The 12,250-nt window shown below is 31.0% G+C and overlaps 1 protein-coding gene across 1 annotated transcript; it reads right to left on the reverse strand.

Annotated features, from left to right (window-relative positions):
- Nucleotides 1-858: 858 nt before the first annotated feature.
- Nucleotides 859-9,695, reverse strand: LOC127714962 (type-1 angiotensin II receptor B-like). Its single transcript, XM_052220986.1, has 4 exons — nucleotides 8,368-9,695; nucleotides 6,357-6,510; nucleotides 1,857-1,960; nucleotides 859-1,191 (listed from the first exon to the last, which is right to left on the reverse strand). The coding sequence occupies exons 1-4, from the start codon at nucleotides 9,444-9,446 to the stop codon at nucleotides 936-938; spliced, it is 1,593 nt and encodes a 530-aa protein (XP_052076946.1). The 5' UTR covers nucleotides 9,447-9,695; the 3' UTR covers nucleotides 859-935.
- Between the last annotated feature and the right edge of the window lie 2,555 nt (nucleotides 9,696-12,250).

A 12,250-nucleotide genomic window follows, 5' to 3' on the forward strand; every position in this document is an offset into this window, starting at 1 on the left:
AAACGTGCACGTAAGTGCAATAGTGAAGTAGATGAATCGATCGGGCTCAATATCTCGTTTGGTTTGCATTTACAAGTTATCTGTTAATATCAGCGTTGTCATAATCAAAATTAATCATTAAAGATTGCTTCTCTGTTTTGATACGAATTGGACTTTTATAAATTTACATACATGACATATTCTTTTATTCAACGTATAATCCCATAAATATCTATATGAACTGTAGACAGTTTTCATAACAATTCGCTGACGGAGTCATATAAACCTGCAACTGAAAACATATTGTTTTAACTTGCCTTTCCCAAGTCAGGAGCCTGTAGTTCAGTGGTTTTCGTTGGTTCATGTCTGTCATATTTGTTTTTAGTTAATTGTGTTATATTATAAATTAGACCGTTAGTTTTCTCAATTGGATTGTTTCTTATTTTTCATATCGGGGCCTTTTATAGCTGACTATACGGTATGGGTTTTTTCTCATTGTTGAAGGCCGTACGGTTGCCTATGATTGCTTACGTCCACTTTATTTGAACTTTGGTGGATAGTTGTTCTCATTGGCATTCATACCTCATCTCCTTATTTTATATTAACAATGTATTGCTGAATGTAAGTCGTAAAAGTTTATTTATACAGTGAAAGCCCGTCTAACTAGTGCCTCGGTTACTTCATAGAGTAATATGCCATAGAGTCCAGAGTTATACTTTGCAAAATGAACCTACACTGAAGAAATAAATAATGTTAAAAAATCGAGTTTCATAAAATAAAATTGATAGAGGAATTTTGATTGGAAAATTTGTATGCCATGGAATCTTGTAACAAACAAATTAAACGATTTATAGAGAGCAATTTAAACAACACAGCAGATTTTAGAATAGTCAGTTTAATTCTAAATTGTATGAATATTCTGTAATCTAAAACGTGTTTAATGTTGTACTGTAGTCTTAACACACTCGTCTTTCATGACCATATGTAGGTGATCCACAAGTGCTTGCCTGATAGTGCTTCTTGATAGTTCGACCCTGGCATTTTGATTTATTATATTTCAACCATCCGGCAACTCTTTGATCACACTTATCACCGCATGTAACCATTTCGTGTCGTCGACAAGCACACGTAGGCCAGCCAAAACAACTTTGAATTGATCCAAAATCATGAAGTTTTGTATTTGTATCTGCATCATAAATTTTACAAAAACAGCTAAAATGAAATAAATAATTGCAATCATAAACATCACTTTATTTTATATTGTAAACAGAAAGACAAAGATCAAACAATGAGACCCATTTTTTGATAAAAGTACTGAAAAGTAAAAATGATTCAAAAACTCATTCAAATATGAATAAAAGTAATTATATAATTGGGTAACAGTGATTTTTTTCCCAAAATTACAGCATTTGTAAGCGTTATTTTAATCCTTTTGGTTGCTCTTACTTGACCGAGTCCCAAAATGTCATACAACCTGTCGGAAAATTATGTATTCCTGAGCCAAACGTCGGTAATATAAAAAATAGTATATCCGTTATGCATATTTAATATTTATCTCAAATTGATACTAGAGTCAAGGGCAGGCGTTTTCAATCATGATTTAAGTGAAAGAGATTGGATTCTTACAGGAAATCTATTGAATCAATGGTTTAAAATGGTAAAATAAAAATCATACATTCGATGTCTTTACGTATGCCATCATGATTGGTTAACTCTCCATATGTAATATTAAAATGAGACCAAGTATCGTTTAATGTGCAGATAGTACTAATTATGACCGTAAATCAACAAGCATATGCATTGACCTAATGGAAGTAAGACAGTTGTATGGCATTTGTAAAGCGAAATACATGTATATCGAATGTTCAGTTACTTACTTTCTTGTGTCTCCAGTAACTCTAACCCTTCTGAAGAACCATCCTTCCACCTGAGAGATAGATATAAGAACCGTCAGGGCGATGAAGATTTTCTGCATACCTTCCTGTAATATATATATATACACAAGTCTAAATTGAAAACAACATTCAAACCTATGATTGCGTTGGATAAAAACCGCAATGTTTATACGTGTGCATGCAAAACAAATTTCTTGGTAGAGGGGTCTAAATACAGCACAAACAACATTTTCCAAAAGACCAAAAAAGTGAAAAAGTATATTTTAACAAAACGCATTTGACTAGCAGATCAAACAACTGATGTTCTTAAACCCTGCTGACTGTCATTGGCGATTGCCAAATAAACGGATCAGCAGATGTAACAAAATGGATCTTATTATTAATTTACTACCAAACAGAAAACAATAAAGTGGCGGAAAAGATTGGAATACAGCAAACATGAGGTGTAAAAATTTGTACAACATATCCGGATTTCGACAATTAATGTCTCTTCAGTGATGTTAGGAATCGAAACGGTATTTGGAATTTACCTCAATTTAGGATAGATTCTTGAATTTTGAAAGAGTCGAAATAGGATGAACGGATCATATAAACCCAAAGACAAATATAATACAAGCCCAAACGAAAAAATATAAACAAGTCTAAATTGAAAACAACGTTCAAACCTATGATTGCGTTGGATAAAAACCGCAATTTTTATACGTGTGCATGCAAAACAAATTTCTTGGTAGAGGGGTCTAAATACAGCACAAACAACATTTTCCAAAAGACCAAACAAGTGAAAAAGTATATTTTAACAAAACGCATTTGACTAGCAGGTCGAACAACGGATTTTCTTAAACCCTGCTGACTGCCATTGGCGGTTGCCAAATAAATGGATCACCAGATGTAACAAAATGGATCTTATTATTAATTTATTACCAAACAGAAAACAATAAACTTGTGGAAAAGATTGGAATACCGCAAACATGAGGTGTAAAAATGTGTACACCGTATCCGGATTTCGACAATTAATGTCCCTTTTGTTATGTAAGGAATCGAAACGATATTTGGAAGGCCATATAATTTACCTCAATTTAGGATAGACTCTTGAATTTTGGAGAGTCGAAATAGGATGAACGGATTATATAAACCCGAAGGCAAATATAATACAAGCCCAAACGAAAAATATAAACAAGTCTAAATTGAAAACAACATTCAAACCTATGATTGCGTCGGATAAAAACCACAATTGTTATACCTGTGCATGCAAAACAAATTTCTTGGTAGAGGGGTCTAAATACAACACAAACAACATTTTCCAAAAGACCAAAAAAGTGAAAAAGTATATTTTAACAAAACGCATTTGACTAGCAGATCGAACAACAGATGTTCTTAAACCCTGCTGACTGCCATATATATATACAAGTCTAAATTAAAAACAACGTTCTAACCTATATCAATACATATATATAGATATATATATATATATGTATTGATATTACTCATTCCATCCGGAGATATGGAATGAGATCGTAGGTAAAATGGGGCTAAATGCATCTTGAAATCCTAGCCTTTTCCTACACGTGTATTTGAGCTAAGCATTCCCAATTGGTTCAAACGTTACACTAACGATCAATATCAGATAATAGCTATTCAAATATAACTTAGAAAATCATCGATAATAACTTTAATTTATATTCGGTTTCATATCAATATTCTGTTCAAAATGATGGCATCATGGTATAAAAAAACCAACAGTGCCATTTCAAAGAATAAAAAACGATAAAATAAAAAAAAAGTCATTGAGTCAACAGAATCCAACATAGAAAAGTAGGCACCAATCAAAAACTGGAGGTGACCCTATATGCTTCAAAAGATTAAGCAGATCATGCTCCAGTTGTGATACATGTGTACAATATTTTACTTTTTTCAATTTCGTATTGCTGTAAAATGAGAAAAGCCTTAATGTGCACTTATTAAGCTACAAATAATTTACATATCGTCTGCTTGAACAATTTTACCATCTCTTGAATATCAGTACTACATGTAGCTATATAGACGTTTTATTACAAATTTCCTGCTACTTCAACGCTGCCTGCATTTATACATTTAGTAATGTTTTTCAAACCGATTACGTGCTGACATTTCAGTATTTTGTCAGGTCTGATTTAGTGAATGCACTGACAAAACAGACCCTTGTCATTTAAAACACATAAATATGTATAAAAAGCGTGAAAGGAAATGTCCTATAGGAACATTAAAGACGGTATTTAGAGATAGAATTCTGAAACCTTAAATTAAATCACTATATAAATGTAAGTGTACAAATTGTCAAGTTAAAGATTATGTTATTTCTATAAAATTGTTTTATCAAAAATTTTAAAGAGGATGGAAATGTACACTAATACTGAACGACATTTTGAATAGTGTATATTTACGTTTTTATATAAAATCTGACTTCGTGATGTTCACGCACCAAAATGAGAAAGAGAGAGAACGAGAGAGAAAGAACGCTTTAAACATAATATTGATATACTTTAACCGATTAAGCAGATGACGAACAACTTTTTAGTTGATCCCTAAAGAAATTGAGAAATTATTTTTAAGTTAACTTTGAACATTATTTATTTATTAATTCTAATTTTACCTACGTTATTGCAGTACCAACTCAATTGAATTCAATACGAGGAATGAAATTTGTTCTAATTATATTTTTTAATATACAGTCGTATTGATTTCAGCTATGGTTATCATATTTCAGTCAACGTTTGCAACCATCTGTTTTCCATGAACTATTTGGACATTTGTTTTTGGAAGTTAACCTAATTACCTTAGTGTGAAAACAATTGTTTTCATGGAACTATAGTCAATACAGAATTGACATCGTATCGTCAATCGAATAAACATCAACCTACCAAGCCAACAATATATTAAACTACGAGCACGCATTGGAAAATTTCCTGATGACTTATGAAAGTAAACAAGTATGTTAATCATAATTTAATGAACAGAAAGGCAGGCCTTAATTTATATTTATGTTGCTGATATAATGGATAATCCATAATATGCCTAATCTTGAGAGCAATAATCCTTTTTAGTCATGACCACAAACAAATCAAAAAAAAACTAAAAAAAACTAAAACAAGTGTTATTTAAACGTGTTTATTTAAAAGTTAATTATTGATTCGAAGAAACGTAAACAATGAAAAAGTAATCGACTATTATCCAGTTCTCATTTTTATTTCTTTATTGTGATGTTTTGTTTCATTGTTATTGTACTATATTCCAGGTAATGCGACAAATATGAAAATAAAGTAAAGAAAAAGAAGCATACCACTTGAATACTTATAACTCGAAATGCGATATAATTTTTTCTAACTATGTTTGTGTGTAAGGGTGGGAGTAATGTTTTGCTTTTTATTTTTGTTTTTAAGTCTTGTTGTTTGGTGTTTGTTATAATTCTACAAATGAACCTAAATAGTAATTAGAAAGAATAGACATTCACCCATAACACATGGCGAATGTACAGAGTCTTTAAAAAACAACTAGAGTTATATTTCTGTTTCCTTCAAGGATAAAAGGCGTTTACAAATGGAATTCTCGTGTTTCAGTCACAAATATGTAACCAAATAACCAACTGGCATTGTCATAGATTTTTAAATTGTAAAGAACAATAAAGGTTCGGTTAATTATATAGGCGAAACATTGTCTCATACTTTTATCACGTAAAATTCGGTTCATATTGCATGTGCAGGGTTTCTTGTTAAATTCCTCTTTCATCCGGACAAAATATTTTATGTTTTTTTTTTTTTTTTTTTTTTTTTTTTACGATTTAATAGTGTCTCCGAATACTATTTGTTTGATAAAAAAGAAAGATACTTTTGCCATAATGATAAAAAGCCATATTTTGCACCGTTTAAACTCGTTTAAGATATCAGACCAGACTTATAATTTAGTACAGCAGACGTGCGTTTCGACTACATTAGACTGATAAATACAGCTCGAATTCTAACAGTTTGAAGACCAAATTAAATACGAAAATGAAAAACATTTGAAAATAACCGATTTCGCCATATTTGTTTTATAAAATTCGTCGTACTTTCATAACTTTTCCTTTAGATTAATAATTCTGGTATTTGATAGTTTTATGATTTCCCCTTAACGGCGATCAATGACACGACAAAGAACTACATGTGTGCAGACGGTTATAAATTTTACCTAGTTAAAATCTGACATTGCATTTATCGAATCATGCATGAGACTAGACATATCTAAAATCAGTAAATTAAAGAAAACAATGAATTTGTTGTAAATAGTTATTCCTTTCATTCCATTTGAAGGTGTTTCTATCTGTTTCTATTTTATATCTAAGATAACAGTAAATAAATGAAGAAAAAATATTTGATGTACATAACTATTTCTTTCACCCTATTTGTTTCTATTTCATTTAATGGGAATACTAATTGTATGATTATGTTCACAGTGGGTATTCTATAATACATTATCTTCAGAAAGCTGAGTTTCATCTATTGTACGGTTGACATTTTCCTTTAATTCATGCACCGAACCGTTTCCAACTGAATTATCGACATTGGTTAGTGTTGTATCTCCTCTGCCTCTGGAAACTGAGTGAGATTGTCTTTCTATTGAAAATCTGAAATTGAAACATTTGTGAAATTTAAAGTAATTAGTTTGATGCATTAACACTTAACATGTTCTTCAAATTTTCTTGGGTTTATTTTTGTTTTGTATTTTGGGGGAAGGGGGTATTATATATATAAGTTCACTCCAATTGACAGTACATCCGTTATCTTCATATTTTGAGTATGAGTGATTATCTGAGCTTACGATTCCAAGGAGACATTCCACATCATAATTCGAAGACAAGCTTACAATGCCATGACTAAAAACGATCAAAAACAAGAACCTAGCAAAAAAAGGCTTATTTCAGGTGCTGCATACGGTAAGCAGAACCTGGTCCACATACATGTGCGACCCACACAAAACTTCACACAAAACTTCTTCTCTTTCGTTAAATATCTTTTTCTGTTTATTTAATTTAATTACCGAACCAATTCTTTATCACATTCATTAGCCGTAAACTTCAGTCATATAATCTGGTATCTTTGGTGGGTTTTATAACCACTATGTCGATACAAGTGGATCCGTTTGTTCATCTCTCGGTTAAATATAACCTAGAATTGAATGTTTTAACTGAGGGTTACGTATCCAAGGGTTACAATTCTGTTAAATTTTCAGTGAATGTTCATTTGATCAAAATAAAGAATTATCATTACTTTTCACCGGTCTAGAAAAACTGTTTGGTCAATGAATATAATTTCTTTTCAGTTTATAAGTTCATTAAATAGTACAACAGCAACGCGGATGTCACTGACAGTTTGAAAAGAAGTGTTGATCGTAGAAGTGTCCATGATTATAGATATATACAAGATCTCACTAAAATCAAGAGGTGAGCAACCGGATCCAGTAGGACTTTACATCTTTTAGAGCTCACCTACACATTAGTCAGCAATTTTGCGTTGACATGAAGTAAACTTGATATGTTCATTTCTGAAAATTTATTGTTTATCTATGGTTGAGTTATTCGTAACACTTATGATTTCTACCACCGGCATAAAGCCATAGCTGTATTTATCACAACTTTTAGGAAAATTGTAGTGTTAAATGCTCCTCAACTTTGTATTTGATTTTGCATTACAAATGATTTGATTCGAGCGCCACTGCTGAGTCTTATAGAAACGAAAGACGCGTATTGCTTACAATATTGGTATCTTTGAAGAGTTTTTCGTATTACCACTTTTCTACGTTATTACATTTTGCCATTACATCCCGACACTTTATGGACGTTAAAAATTAGTTTAAGAAAATTATTTTTTAGGCAGATTGCAATGCATCATATCAAGCAATTTTTTACCCATTCAATTTTAGTAAATATCTACCAGCTGCAATGAGATTAAAAAAAACTACATTTTACTTTTATTACAATCGACAATTTGACCTAAAATACATTAAAGTTGATTGAACTCTACCTTTGTAATAGTTAGTAAAGACATATATTATCATCATAAAATGACAAAAGAATCAGACACAAAATCTTAATGTCTTCGCCACCTTCTTAACCGGGTCATTAACTAACCGGGTATTATATGATGTACAAGTATCTCTATATGGGCGATTCAAATCGACCCATGTCAATATCACATCTAACCAATTATTTACCGTACGGCACCAGTCCATCGCATCTTTTTTACAGTGTTTGACTACAAAATTAAAATCTGTTTCGGAAGAGGATGTTTTTTACTTTTATGTAGATCAATTTAGTCTTCCTTTTAGTCTCTAATAATGCTAATTAGGGCTAATTAAACATACACATCGTCTTCAAAAATGTACTTTGCAAGGGAACCACACATGAGAAAGAATTGTTTAAGAAAGGTTTAAACATGGTTCTTTTGGTTAATCAGTATTATTTTGTAATAAGTAACTGACATACCTTGATCTTCTTTTACAGGGAAGGTATTCTCTAAAGGCATCTTTGAATTTAAAGTATATATAAAAATTAACAGAGTAATTTGTAAACTGGAACAGATAAAGAATTGCTTCAGACAGGTTAATTTTGTCAGTTGTTTCTTTTGTCGAACCTAGTTTTAGAAATGAATCCACACAAAAATGCACAGATATGGGTAATGTTGTAAGAAGGAAATATACACTTGTCCAAAATATCATGCGTGTTAACTTTTTATTTCGAATCACGTGACGTTCACGATTTTGTGGATCTGGCATGTATCTCACTGTACGTCGGAATGATCTTCTAATTGTTCTGCCTACAAACACATTCATAAACGTCATTAAAACAAAAGGAAAGAAGCATACCCATGCTAAGTCTATAAAAACAAAGTAATGTTCTTCAAAATTGAAGTTTTCTGTTGACGTATTGTTACAAGTTAGACTGTTCTTTGTGTTGATTTTAAGTCCATTCGTTACAAGAAGGTGAGAGTCAAGCCCCAATGTTATGACAATAGTAAACACATAAGTAATCTTCAAAATTTTCGAAACATTTACACAATATGTTCGAAATGGATGTCTTGTTTTCAGGTATCTTTCAAACGTAACGCAAACTAAAGTCCATGACGAAAAATGCATTGAAAAATATATGAGAAAGACAAAAAATTTGCAACTGAAATCTGAAAACAGTCTAATATCCAGACCTATTGCAAAACGAAGCCATTGTCGTCCAAGTCCAATAAATAGTACAACCGAATCGGATATGGCTAATATCAAAATTAACTTGTAAGTCAATTTCTTCCATCTATTCATTCGATATAAAACTAATATTATTCCAAAATTTCCAAATATTCCAAGAATGAACACTATCGGTGAACCTATTATCCATATCCATTTTGTTACATTTTCAATGGTAGAAGTTTCATCATCTGACTTTGAATAGGTAGCATTAGTAGACAAATCCAAGGTACTGTTGTCACTCACTGTAGGTCTGTTGTCTAATAATCTTTCTGTTGTAAGGGATGAAGTCTCGAAGAATTCATTTGTAAACAAACTAACAGATGTCATGATGCGGTTTGTTGTTATTGTGTTAACATTAAGAACACAAATAAGTACATTCCATCTGCTGAAACCAATGCCAACATCCACATGTCGTTTTACCTACACTATAATGTATTTTATCTCCTGGGTACCTAATACACTTCCTCATTGTCACCTTTTACGCGATAATCTATCTGTTGTTTTAATTAGTTCACAATAGAACCTTTTTGTCAATAAAACTGTCAATTAGTTTGCTGAAATATGTATTTAAATGTTACTTAAAATACATTTAATTCAGTCGTATAGATATCTTCTTACAAACATATGACCGTATTTAAATCACGATTTAAAACGCATTGCGAAACATTAATAAATATTAAAGCTTTTCAATTACTATGATTGACATTTTATGAAAAACTATTCAACTGCTAGGAAAAAAACTGTTTCTTTTGTAAATTTAGCTGGGAAAATTAATCAGAACTGCACATGGTCGATATCTATTTCTGCATTACACATTTGGATATTTAAATAAACGTTTTTCTTTTTCACATATGTTATGTTTCATGTTCTCAGTAGATATATAAACGTTTTGTGGCTTTCCGTACGTCAATAAATGGAGTATGTTTGTTCTATCTATCAACAAAAGGTCAAAGACAGTACATTAAATATGATCATTATAAAACGCAAACCTTTTATTTTTTGGCATTTGCGGGAATTGCACAAATAAATTATGAATTAAATGTGCATTGATGTCAAAAGGATAATTTTTATTCAATGATTTAATAAAATGGATCCTGGACCTATTAACTTTATAGAAGTGGCTCTGCTTTTAACATAGAGTGTTTTGCACCCTCTTCCTTTTGAGACTGGTTAATAGTTGTCCAAATGCAAATGCGAATAATGCTACATACCTTATCTTTATATCTAGGCTGACAGTTTTATTCCAAAAAAAATATTTCAGTGTTTTCAAATTTGAGTTTCAGCATAATAATTCTAAAAAAAAATTTGCCAATGCCTTGCTTTCTGTTGAGATTTTCAGTGTATAATGTATGTTTCCTTGTAAAAGATTGATTTATTGATTGTTGGTTGCTTAACGTCCAGTGGCAAATATTTCATGCATCTTCAGGACGAGACCAAATAAACAATAAATACTATAGGTAGGTCTTGTAATAGAGACATCCGGAATTGAGAGAGACCATGTGGACACATAATCCAAATCTTAAGACATTATTGGTAAAACGTATAGGTATGTGGTAATGATATAACAGTATACCGGTTTTTTGCCTATTATCTTTCAAACTGTATTTGATAGAGAGAAACTTTATTCAGTCAAAACGCATTATAAAATCTTGTTGATATCGCGAACAAATTTATTATATTAGTTATTGCCCTTAAATGGCGATTTAGCTAATTTTTGTGATTTTGGCCTTTATTCGGAAACAATAATATATAGATAGAAAGTTAAGACAGCAAAACTTATCAGCAATACAAAATCAACAAATAACATAGATTAAAAATTTACTCCGTATAGGATTTGTTTTCATTTTTATATACATAAACTGTAATTTTAAAAAATAGTCAGCAAAACAAGAATTGTATTTTGTCCTTAAATTGGATTTTATTTTCGTAATTTTAGGATTGTTTGACCTTTATTTTAGTAAATAAAGAGTCGAAAATTTGAATGGTAAATGTGTATGATATAACTTTTGAATTGTGTGCATAACTGATAAAAATATGCACGTTTTTATACATGTACCATGTCATTCACTTTCAGAATCAAGTAATAATCTATAGAAGAAAATAAATCTTATTCTTGGGTACAAATATCTTATTGATGTACCTGTTGCTTGCTCGCAGTATTTTTGAATAGTAATTTATAACTTTATCTGTTTCTTTTGTAAATAGGTTCATGTAACTAGACACTATATTCTTAAATACGCACGAAACCTCGATGCTTTTTACCATCTACAGTTACGTGTCAACATTAGAACATACATATACGAGTAGTATTTAATACGTGCAAACAAATATGTTTATTTCGTACATTAATATTCATAATTTCTATGTTTAGAATCATTTCGAATAAAACTGTCAATGCTAAGTTACATTTAATCTCAACAAAATTTATCATGCCTAACAGAAAACATCATAGTGCAAAACGTTTAAATTTGACAACAAACTACTCTACAGTTCTTTTGATTATTAATGCTATCTTTCCCAAGGGACTGATCTTTGAAAAGCAATAAAGCTGTGCGCCTTTACAACACCTGCTATTATGTAAAAACCCAACAGATTGAACATTGATCTGAGGTTTAAACTTACCTAAGGGAAATTCCATTAAATCACACCAGAAGGTCAAAGACCTATACTTTTATCCCTTTTTCTTGTCATGAAAAGTAGGAAATTGAGGTATATTCAGACAATCCAATTGTTGTTACTTGAAAAGGTAAATTTTCTATCCTACTACAAGTTGGACCCTGACTGACGTTGTAATTTGACTTTTCAATAACCTCCCGAAAATTTTTCTGAACTAGCTATCCTTAGATGTTCCATTACTTAATACATTTGCTGAAATCATGGTCTAATTAAACTGCAATTATATCAAAACATAAAGGTTGTTCATTAACTAAATACAAAGCAATGATTTTCTATTAAGAAGGCACATCAAATATTCCCAAACTAATCCATAAAAGTAATAAAACTAAAGGTATAAAAGATTCAACATTGTCTCCGCCTCACAGATTGGTGGTGGTATAAGACAAACAATAGCAATTTCCTGATTTGCAGTAACTATTTAATACAGAAATATAATCTCTTCATCACTTAGAAAA

The sequence above is a fragment of the Mytilus californianus genome, unplaced genomic scaffold, assembly GCF_021869535.1.
Source record: "Mytilus californianus isolate M0D057914Y unplaced genomic scaffold, xbMytCali1.0.p SCAF_9, whole genome shotgun sequence".
NCBI lineage: Eukaryota > Metazoa > Mollusca > Bivalvia > Mytilida > Mytilidae > Mytilus > Mytilus californianus.

Coding starts and splice junctions, on each gene's coding strand:
- LOC127714962 (XM_052220986.1), bottom strand. CDS start 9,446: ATGACATCTGTTAGTTTGTTTACAAATGAATTCTTCGAGACTTCATCC. Junction 1,961..6,356: donor CTCAGCTTTCTGAAGATAAT/GTATTATAGAAT, acceptor TATATATTACAG/GAAGGTATGCAGAAAATCTT. Junction 1,192..1,856: donor GTTACTGGAGACACAAGAAA/GTAAGTAACTGA, acceptor ATTTCATTTTAG/CTGTTTTTGTAAAATTTATG.